Below are 11,661 nucleotides of genomic sequence, written 5' to 3' on the forward strand. Positions count from 1 at the left end.
AATATTCACTAAGATATATCATAGTGAAACTGCAGCAAGAAAGGAAAGGCAAATTACCTACAAAAGAATAACAGTTAAAATGACAGCTGATGTCCAAACATCAACACAAATTAAAAGACAATGGTATTTTCAAAATACTAAGAGAAAACAACCATCAAAACAATTCCATACCCAGCAAAACTTTAAGACTGAAAGCCAAATAAAGGCATTTTCAGACAAAAACTGGGTTTGCCACCAACAGACTCTCACCAAAAAAAACTCCCAAAGGTGTACTTCAGGAAGAAAAAAAATGATCTCAAAGAAAGATACAATATGTAAGAAGGGTGAACAGAAAATGCTAAACACAAGGGTAAAACTAAATAAATATGCAGGGCACAGTGGCTCACACCTGTCATCCCAGCACTTCGGGAGGCCAAGGTGGGAGGATCCCCCTTGAGCCCAGGAGTTTGAGCCCAGCTTGGGCAACACAGCAGGACCTTATGTCTACTAAAAATAAAAAAACATATATTTAGCTGGGTGTGGTGGCAAGCACCTGTAGTTCCAGCTACTGGGGAGGCTGGAGCAGGAGGATCCTCTGAGCCCAGGAAGTCAAGGCTGCAATGAACTATGGTCATGCCACTGTACTTGAGCTTGGGCAATAGAGTGAGATCCCATCTCTAAAAATAAATAAATAATAAATAATAAACCAATATTAACTGTACAAAACAAGTCATTAATGCCTAATTTATAGGATTAAAAATCATGGAATAAACAAAATCCTAGACAGTAACATTTTAACTTGGGAAGTGAGGATCTGTAACCAGAATTAAAACATTCTAAAGTCTTTGCATTGTTCAAGAGGATATAAATATTAACTTTAGGCTTTGTTAAGTTAAATATGCAACTGAAAATTTCCAGATAAGTCCTGAAAGAAGAAAATAAAAGTATAGCTTTCAAACCAATAGAGAAGGGAAACAGCAATTGCAGAAGGAAATTGCTTAGACATATCTAAACATACAGTAAAGAATAAAAGGACAGAAAAAGATGTAACAAGCAAAAATCAAACTAAAGAAAACTATTATGGCTATATTAATTTTAGAGGAAACAAACTTTAACAAAAAAGCATTACTGTAAACAAACAGGGAAGCAACAGTGATATGAAATTCAGGTCACACACAAAAAAATTCTACCTTGTTAATACCACGACTTTGGGAGGCCGAGGTGGTGGATCACCTGAGATCAGGAGTTCAAGACCAGCCTGGCCAACATGGTGAAACCCCGTCTCTACTAAAAATGCAAAAATTAGCTGGGTGTGGCAGCGCACGCCTGTAATCCCAGCCACTAGGGAGGCTGAGGCAGGAGAATCCCTTGAACCCGGGAGGCAGAGGTTGCAGTAAGCTGAGATTGTGCCGTCCAGCCTGGGCAACAGAGTGAGATTCCATCTCAAAAAATAAAAGAAAAAAGAAAAACAATTCTAAATCACCTAGTAATATAGATACAAAATATATACATACAAGTTGACAAAACTACAAAGAGAAACTACAGCTCTCTTAATAACTGGTAGATCAATTGGTAAAATATCAGTAAGAATATAAAAAACAATTGTATCAAAACAATAATATTGGGTTATTGAATATATGCAGAATATTAAACTAGAGATTACACATTCTTTTCAAGCACACACAGAACATTTACAAAAACTGATTACATACTAGGTCAAGTTTCAATGCTTTTCAAAGAATTAGTAGTACACAGAAAGATTCTCTTTCTACCATCTACTTAAATTTAAAATATCAAAAAGATAATTTTTAAAGCCTAAATATTTAAAAAATTTTAAACATAATTCTAAATAACTCATGGGTCAAAGTAGATGTCACATTAGAAATTAGAAAATATTACTTGTGGGATGGTACTCTAAAGAAAATGTATAGCTTAAATGATAGTGTTACAGAGACTGAAACTTAAGAGCTAAAGCATCCAATTTAGTAAATTTAAAAAAGAACAACCCCAAGGATATCACTGAGAGAATGGGCAAAGCTCAGATTAGTTATTTGAAAAATACGGCCATGTACCACAATAATGACATCTCAGTCAACAACGAACTGTATAAACAATGATGGTCCCATAAGATAATCATACTGTATTTTAACTGCACCTTATCTATGTTTAGATATGTTTAAATACACAAATACTTACCATGTGCTACAACTGCCTACAGTATTCAGTACAGTAACATGTTGTATAGGTTTGTAGCCTAGGAGCAATAGGCTATAATGTACAGCCTGGGTGTAGTAGGCTGTACAATCTGAGTTGGTGTAAGTCACTCTACAATGGTTGAACAATGACTAAACTGCCAATTGACGCATTTCTCAGAATGAATCCCCATCATTAAACAATGCATGACTGTACTAATAAAATTAATAAACCCCTAATAAGACTGATTGTTTTAAAAAATGAAACACCACTAACTATATAAGAAATAAAAAAGGAACTATAATCATTGATACAGCAGAAAATGTAAAAGGTAAGAAAACATTATGAATAATTTTATGTCAATACATTTTAAAACTTAGGTGAAATGGAAACATTTCTAGAAAAATATAAATTACAAAAATAATTCGAGAAAAAAGAGAGAGCCTAAATGGTCCTATAACCAATAAACAAATTAAATCACTAAACATTTTCCCTACGAAGAAAATTCCAGGCCCAAATACCTTTACTATCAAGTTCTACCAAGTATCTAAGGAACAAACAATTTCAAGCTTACATACTATTCCAGATTTTACAAGAAGAGAGAATACTCCCTAATTCATTTTATGAGGCTAGCTTAACCTTGATATCAAACCTGACAAAGGCATTTTAAGGAAGTAAAAGAAATGGGCCAGGCGTGGTGGCTCATGCCTATAATCCCAGCACTTTGGGAGGCCAAGGAGGGCGGATCACCTAAGGTCAGGAGTTTGAGACCAGGCTGGCAAACATGGGGAAATCCTGTCTCTACTGAAAAAAAAAAAAAAAATGCCAGGGGTGGTGGCACATGCCTGTAAATCCCAGCTACTCGGGAAGCTGAGACAGGAGAATTGCTTGAACCCAGGAGACGGATATTGTAGTGAGCCGAGATTGCACCATTGCCCTCCAGCCTGGGCAACAGAGCACGATTCAGTCTAGGGAGAAAAAAAAAAAAAAGAAAAGAAACAAAGTATTTGCCTATACCACACTACATTTTTTTTTTTAATGGAGTCTCCCTCTGTCACCCAGGCTGAAGTGCAGTGGCACCATCTCTGGCTCACTGCAACCTCCGCCTCCCGGGTTCAAGCAATCCTCCCACCTCAGAGGCCCGAGTAGCTAGGACTACAGGCATGCGCCACCATGCCTAATTTTTCTTTTTGTAAAGGGGGTTTCACCACGTTGGCTAGGCTGGTCTGGAACTCCTGACCTCAAGTGATCCCCCTGCCTCAGCCTCCCAAAGTGCTAGAATTACAAGCATGAGCCACTGTGCTCAGCCTACATTTTTATGTAGTATATATTTACATGTCCACCTTATCCACTAGACTGTAAACTTCTCTAGGGAAGATACCATTTATTATTCTTGGTCACCCTAAAGACCAGGCCTAAAGACTTAATCACCAGCAAGACCTATTTTTCCTGCATAGCAGACATTTTAGGGTTAAATGATCTGATGTGAGGATCAAATAAGATGAGTTATGAACTATAAATGTGCTAGTTATAGCCCTGCACTATTAAAAAAGAAAACATAATTTATACATATTATCTCAATCCTCACAAGAATCCTTTTTTTTTTTTTTTTTTTTTTTTGGAGACAGAGTCTTGCTCTGTCACCCAGGGTGGGGTGCAGTGGCGTGATCTCGGCTCACTGCAACCTCTGCCTTCCGGGTTCAAGCAATTCTCGTGCCTCATCCTCCGGAATAGCTGGGACTACAGGCACCTGCCACCACACCCGGCTAATTTTTGTATTTTTAGTAGAGACGGGGTTTCACTATGTTGGCCAGGCTGGTCTCGAACTCCTGACCTCATGTGATCGGCCCACTTCAGCCTCCCAAAGTGCTGGGATTACAGGCGTGAGCCACGGCCCGGCCAATAACCCTCTTAAAGTATGTATTAATACCCCACTTGATAGAAGAGGCTCAAGGAGATTAAATAAGTTCCCCAAGATCAGGCAACTAACAGGTGAAAGAGCTAAGATTTGAGCCCAAGTCAACTGCAACATTTAAGTGATTTTACTTCCTCCATATTCCTCGAACTCATTCAGAAGCCACAGAGCACAGTCATAAGAGCACTGATTGTGGAATTAAATACAACTATATTTGAATCCCAGTTGTCATTTATTGGTTGTCTCATTTTCCATTTGTAAATCGAAGATATTACCTGTCTTCAGTGGTTGTGGTAAATACTAAAGAAAATACTCATACTCAAAATATAGTAGTTCTTACAAGTTCTTTCTATAAATCCTTTAAATTCATGCTGAATAAAGAGAAACTATATTAAGCCAGAGTATTTGAAAAAATTGGGCGCAGTGGCTCACACCTATAATCCCAGTACTTTGGGAGGCTGAGGCAGGAGTATTGCTCGAGCCCAGGAGTTCAAGACCAGCCTAAGCAACACAGTGAGACCTCATCTTTACTAAAAATCAAAACAATTAGCCAGACAATTAGCCACATGCCTGTAGTCCCAAGAGGTCAAGGCTGCAGTGAGCCAAGATCATGCCACTGCACTCCAGCCTGGGCAACAGGGGGAGACCCTGTCTCAAAAAAAAAAAAAAAAAAAAAAATGTAAATTAAATTAAATTGAAAAATAAAAATAGCCCAAAAAAGTGTGTTGTTTTGTTTTTTTTTGAGGCAGAGTCTTGCTCTGTCGCCCAGGCTAAAGTGTAATGGGATGATCTCGGCTCACTGCAACCTCCATCTCCTGGGCTTAAGCAATTCTCGTGCCTCAGCCTCCCCAGCAGCTGGGATTACAGGTGTGCGCCCGGCTAATTTTTGTATTTTTAATAGAGACGGGGTTTTGCCATGTTGCTCAGGCTGGTCTTGAACTCCTGAGCTCAGGCAATCCACCCACCTTAGCCTCCCCCCGAAAAAAAATGTTTTAAGAGAAAAGAGAAACTATAGTCTGGTTAAAATATTGGCTGGACATGGCGGCTCACACCTGTAATCCCAGCACTTTGGGAGGCTGGGGCAGGCAGATCACTTGAGCTCAGGAGTTCAAGACCAGCCTGGGCAACATGGTGAGACCCTGTGTCTACAAAAAATACAAAAATTAGCCAGGCGTCATGGTGCACGCCTGTATTTCCAGCTACTCGGTAGGCTGAGGCAGCAGAATCACTGCACCAAGGAGGCGGAGGCTGCCATGAGCCAACATTGTGCCACTGCACTTTAGCCTGGACGATGAAAGTGAAACCCTGTCTCCAAAAAAAAAAGACTTACAAAACATATATGTATGTGTGTGTGTATACATCTATATGTAAGAGCTACAGGCCAGGCACGGTGGCTCATGCCTGTAATCCCAGCACTTCAGGAGGCCGAGGCAGGCAGATCACGAGGTCAGGAGTTCAAGCCCAGCCTGACCAACATGGTGAAACCTCGTCTCTACTAAAAATACAAAAATTAGCTGGGCATGATGGCATGCACCTGTAATCCCAGCTACTTAGGAGGCTGAGGCAGGAGAATCGCTTGAAACTGGGAGGCGGAGGTTACAGTGAGCCAAGATTGCGCCACTGCACTCCAGCCTGGGTGACAGCGCTTTTTTTTTCTCAAAAAAAAGCTACGACATACACAGACACATACACATTTATTCTCTACATACACATTTACTATATACACACATATATACAGATATTTATATATATGTGTGTCTGTATATATCCATATATATGTCTGTGTATATATACATTTACTATATACAGACACACACATATATAGGTATGCATAAAATACCTATATATGTGTGTCTGTGTATATACACATTTACTATATAGACACACATATATATAAATTTCCATATGTGTATCTTCGTATATAGTAAATGTGTAAGTAGAGAGTAAATGTGTGTCTGTGTATATATATGTGTCTGTGTATATATCATAGCTCTTACAACTATTAATATTATTGTCTCATTTTTCTCTTTACCTATCTCTTTTTCCTATGACCCTTTTTCACTAACATAAGTTATTTTTCTACAACTAAATAATTTGCCCAGCTAATTGTATAACCTACTCTCTGGTCACTCTCTCCTCATCCTTTTTGTTCCTATGTTTCATGCAACTCAAATACAATACTTATAATAACCATGCTCTGTGACACCATGTCTGCTGCACAAGTTCCTGCACTCTATAATACCTTCTCCACTTCATTTGCCTAGAAAATTCTGACTCATCCTTCAAATCTTGAATGCAAACATCTTTCCTGAAGTTTTCTCTAATGCATCTTGATCATTTACCTCTCTATTAACTCTGTACCTCACACATACTCCTACATTATAATTATCACCCTCTGTTGTGACCATTTAACTATTAAAATGTGGGCCCTCTGGCTGGGTGCGGTGGCTCACGCCTGTAATCCCAGCACTTTGGGAGGCCGAGGCAAGTGGATCACGAGGTCAGGAGTTCGACACCAGCCTGGCCAGCATGGTGAAACCCCGTCTCTACTAAAAATGCAAAAATTAGCTGGGCATGGTCGCGTGCATCTGTAATCCCAGCTACTCGGAAGGTTGAGGTAGAAGAATTGCTTGAACCCGGGAGGCAGAGGTTACAGTGAGCCAAGATTGCGCCACTGAACTCCAGCCTGGGCGACACAGCGAGGCTCCGTATCAAAAAAATAAAATAAAATAAAATAAAATAAAATAAAATAAAATGTGGGCCCTCTGAGTATTGGCTATTCATCTTGTATTTTTAGAAGCTAGCACAGTGCCGGGAACATGAGACGTGCTAAATAGGTACCTGCAGAGTTACATTTAAGCCAATCCAACACACCAGGACCATACTCCATCAATTCCCCCTCTCTCATTCCCAATTTTATTCTTGTTCACTGATCGCTTCCCTTTAATCCAGTAATATGCTTCTCTACCCTAAACAGGCTCCACCCCTCCCTTGAAGTGCTAGCTCATTTTCCTCTTCAATGTTTAATACAGAATCATTTCTCAATTTGTCATCTTACCTGTTAGAACACATTTTTGCTTTCTCACATCACAAAGCGCATGCTTCTATTTAGCTGTTATCCATATTCTTTCTATTAGAACTGGACATTTAAATGTATTTTCTCAACCATATCAAAAAGGCCTGAAATTCTTCTCTGTACTGGTCAGAAAATGGTAAACTTTTCCCCAAACAAACACCTATTCAAAGGAAAATTTCGTTTTTTTTTTAACCAGTAAAAATGTATTACCTGAATAAGAATTAAGAGACACTGTCCATCGTACTGTTAGTCCTATTAAAACCACTACTGTCATCAAGTACCATTTCTCCATAGTTCTTCAAATTTAGGGAGGGGAAGAAAACACAGCACCAGTGCCAGAGTACTTTTAAAACGTGGTCAATCACTTCTTTTCTTGTTCAGAGAAATGTTATCACTTCTTGAAATGTTATCAATTCTTCGCAATTAGGAGTTTGAGAGAATTTTAATGATGCTTGGTTTCCAAATAGTCAAAACTTGATTGTGTCTATGTAGAAGTATCCTAAGGGGAAAAAAAAAGATATCAAGATTCAGCTGAGTACAGTACCTACAACAATGAACCCAGTAAACCAAGTAGAAGGATAGAGAATTCGAGGGGAGGGGTAGTGGGAAGGAATGTGAAGGAAAGGTGGTATTTTAAGTTCCTTATTCCCTAGTCCTTTAGTTGGGAATATACATCAAAAGGTGGATCTCCCTATTAAATGGGACTCAATACATCTAAAGATATAGTAAAGATTTACTCTCACAAGGGAATATTTCTGAGAAAAGAAAAACAACACATATGTAGATAATGACACAGTCAATTCTATTTAGAACACGTTCACCTACAGGTAAATATAAAACCACAACCGTAGACAAAGGCATGATTTATCTTTGGTACAGCGAGAAAGAGGAATTTTGTCTTTGTATTTAGTTTGGGAAAGTCTTCCAATAAACAATTTATCTAGTTTGGTTTTTACTTTTCTTCCAAAATATACTTGCATTAACCACACCAACTTTCCATCTTAGAGAAATGAGCCTTTTTAAGAATCATTAAGAATAACCCCAAATCGTGAGAAAAAAATACAAAAGCAGTAAAACTCAATTAACCACTTACTTTTTTTTTTTTTTTACAGTTTTCCTTAGGTTGGGGTTTTAAAGTAAGAAGCAAATTGATGCCGATTGCGGTGGCTCACGCCTGTAATCCCAGCACTTTGGGAAGCCGAGGTGGGCAGATCACCTGAGGTCAGGAGTTCAAGACCAGCCTGACCAACATGGTGAAACCCCATCTCTACTAAAAATACAAAATTAGCCAGGTATGGTGGCGCTCGCCTGTGATCCCAGCTATTTGGAAGGCTGAGGCAGGAGAATCGCTTCAACCCAGGAGGTGAAGGTTGCAGTGAGCCCAGATCGCACCATTGCACTCCAGCCTGGGAAACAAGAGCGAAACTCCATCTCAAACAAAAAAAAATAAAAAGCAAATCGACAAAATTGACATTTTCCTCTTCTCTTTGAAAAATGTTGGACCATTTTAACCACAGGATACACTTTAAATATATTCAGAAAATATAATAAATCAACTAAAAAATTTAGGGCAAAATTGGTACATTCCACCTAATGATCTAAAATTATTTTATGTTATTTGTTTTTTTTTCTTTTTTTTGAGATGGAGTTTTGCTCTTGTTGCCCAGGCTGGAGTACAATGGCACAATATCGGCTCACCGCAACCTCTGCCTCCTGGGTTCAAGCGATTCTCTTCCCTCAGCCTCCCAGGTAGTTGGGATTACAGGCACCCACCACCACGCCTGGCTAATTTTTGTATTGTTAGTAGAGACGGGGTTTCACCAGATTGGCCAGGCTGATCTTGAACTCCTGACCTCAGGTGATCCACCCGCCTTGGTCTCCCAAAGTGCTGGGATTACAGGCGTGAGCCACTGCACCCGGCCCTAATTATTTTCTTATTTAAAATTAAAACATCACGGGATAACTCCAGAACTGATTGGAATGGCTAATCTTTTGTCATTGATGCCAAATCTCAAATCATCCCCTCAGAAAGATCATCCCTGACTATCCTACTAAAGCTTCCTCCCCTTACTGTTTGTATCATTACCTTCAATTTGCTTCCTAATTCTTTTCACTAACAGGATTTGTATTTTCACATGACATGGTGCAATCTCACACACATAATTTTCAGTATAAATGCTGGACACCAAAGAATACATATCATATGGTTCCATGAAAGGTTCATAAATACGCAAAACTAATCTATGGTGTTAAAAATCAGGAAAGAGGTTACCTTTGGGGAGGAAAGAAGGGATGGTGGTTGGGAGGGGTGCCCAGAGGTGTTCTGAAATGCTGTGAATCTTGCTTCTTGATTTGAGTAGTGGTTAGGAAATGTGTTGACTTTAGGATAAATTAACAAGTTACAACTTATAATTTGCGTACAGTATTTTTCTATATGATATATTCCAATTTAAAAAGCATAAAAGGGGCTGGGCGCAGTGGTTCACCCCTGTAATCCCAGCACTTTGGGAGGCCGAGGCAGGTGGATCACCTGAGGTCAGGAGTTCGAGACCAGCCTGGTCAACATGGTGAAACCCCATCTCTACTAAAAATACAAAAATTAGCTGGGCGTGGTGGTGCGTTCCTGTAATCCCAGCTACTCGTGAGGCTGAGGCAGGAAAATCGCTCGAACCCGGGAGGCAGAGGTTGCAGTGAGCCGAGATCGTGCCACTGCACTCCAGCCTGGGCGACAGAGCAAGACTCTGTCTCAATTAAAAAAAAAAAAGTGTAAAAGGAAATTACTTGGATGTGTTGACTAAAGGCTCCCTGTGAGCAGGGATCCTCCTGTCTTAGTCGTTGCTCTCTGTTCCCCACTTGTAGAACAGTGTTAGCAGAAGGCAGGTACCCAAGAAGTATTTGCTGAATGGAGCTGTGTGCGTCTGTGTGTACGAAGCGGGGAGGTACCCTAATTTTACTGAGCCCTGTGTGGTTAAAGATATTATGTGAGGCTTTTAACGACTCTCTTCTGCTTAAACCAGAAAAAGGGTTATTTGCGACTTTTTCCACCTGTAAATCAGAAAACAGTAATTTTCTAACCCATCCACTGGCCACGAAGTTGCTAGGCAGGCAGTAGATGCGCTTTTCGTCCTCCTTTGCCCTGACGGTGCATCTCGACAAATGCCAAGCCCGCCGTCCCCATCCCAGAGCCGACTTTGCTCCTTTTAGTCTGAAAGGTCCTTCCACCGCAGTGGACACAACACCGGGGAGTGCAGCTATCCCGGGCGTGTATATGGGGCGAAAGGGATCCCTTCTCGCGTTTCTCCGCCCCTCCTCTTGAGGGCCAGGCCCTCAGAACCGCAAGGACAAGGGTGCCAGGACCGCCCCAGCCTGCAAGTGCCACCACTATCACCGCGTCCCCTCACCCGACCCACAAGCGACCCTGCAGGAAGGGCTGGGGAGGCCTCGCGTCGCGTCCCTGGGAGTGGAGCGGAGCTGGGAGACGGGTCGCCAGCTCTGCGCCGCCTCGTGGCGCGTCCGAGCCCCCGGCACCTCCCCACACTGGCCTGGGGTCCGGAACCCCCGGGATCCCATGCTCTTACCCCGCCGCCCGCCGGCCGCTGGGATTCGCGCCTGCCGTGGGTCCCAGGAAGGCGCATGCGCGCTCGCCCCCGCGGCGGACTGCCCCTCTGGCCTTCCGCCTCCGTGTGCCCGCGCACCACCCGCGCGCCCGGTGCGGGAGCGAGCCCGTCGAGCGTGAGGGGAGGGGCGGGCAACCTGGCCTGGACAGGAGGCGGCCGTCTTAGGAGGCGGGGCAAGAGCCGATGGAACCCGAGAGGTTCCCAGCCCCGGGTTAGGCTAGGGGCAGATGGAAAGCCCCTTGCTCTTCTTTCCTGGGATCGTGGCCAAGGCCGGAGCGGCTGCTTAGCCAACGGATTCCTGTCAGGGGCGGGCCCTGGTTTGCTGCACTGAGCAGAGAGCCTTGGCCGGTCCTCACCACCGGGCAGTAGGGCTTCCTCTGGGCCTGTGCCCTCGAGGAGCCAGAAAGCCAACCTGCTTCACTTTCTTCCAGCCACATGCCTGCGAAGAAGAAGACTGGGCAGCCCCCTAAAGTAAGAAACATTGAACATCCAATCATTTGCGAGAGCCTGTGCGTTGTGCAAAAGGACAGCCCTGCCCTCGAGTAGCCACTACACGTGCCCCAGCGGGCAGCTTGAATCACCTGGTCCCAAACTTGCCAAAAATACCTATCTAGTAAGTTAGTAAGACCTGCACACTTTTCCTTTTGCATTGATCCCTTCCTTTCCAGTTCCACTATTTCCATCTCAGTCTAGGCTTCTGTCCAATCACGCATGGACGGCTGTGATGATTTTTACTTGCCTTCCTCTGTTCAGAGAGTGCCCTCATTCCCCACTTCTGAATCTTGCCATTCTACGTAAGCCAACCCCTATAATTTGTAAGTGTTAGCAAATATTTGGCTAGGACTATGACTTTCTACTGAGTCTGAATAACTTCTCTCTGG

At 42.2% G+C, this 11,661-nt stretch overlaps 1 protein-coding gene across 1 annotated transcript in view; it reads right to left on the reverse strand.

The window, feature by feature from the left end:
* The window catches only part of ALG6 (ALG6 alpha-1,3-glucosyltransferase), a 69,750-nt gene extending 58,894 nt beyond the window's left edge, over nt 1-10,856 (reverse strand). Inside the window, exons 1-2 of the mRNA XM_055091788.2 lie at nt 10,742-10,856; nt 7,374-7,662 (exon numbers count right to left, since the gene is read on the reverse strand). Coding sequence (XP_054947763.1) covers nt 7,374-7,455 — 82 coding nt within the window. The 5' untranslated portion in view covers nt 7,456-7,662; nt 10,742-10,856. The remainder of the gene's footprint in view (nt 1-7,373; nt 7,663-10,741) is intronic.
* Nucleotides 10,857-11,661: the final 805 nt, after the last annotated feature.

Source organism: Pan paniscus, chromosome 1 (genome assembly GCF_029289425.2).
Source record: "Pan paniscus chromosome 1, NHGRI_mPanPan1-v2.0_pri, whole genome shotgun sequence".
Lineage (NCBI taxonomy): Eukaryota > Metazoa > Chordata > Mammalia > Primates > Hominidae > Pan > Pan paniscus.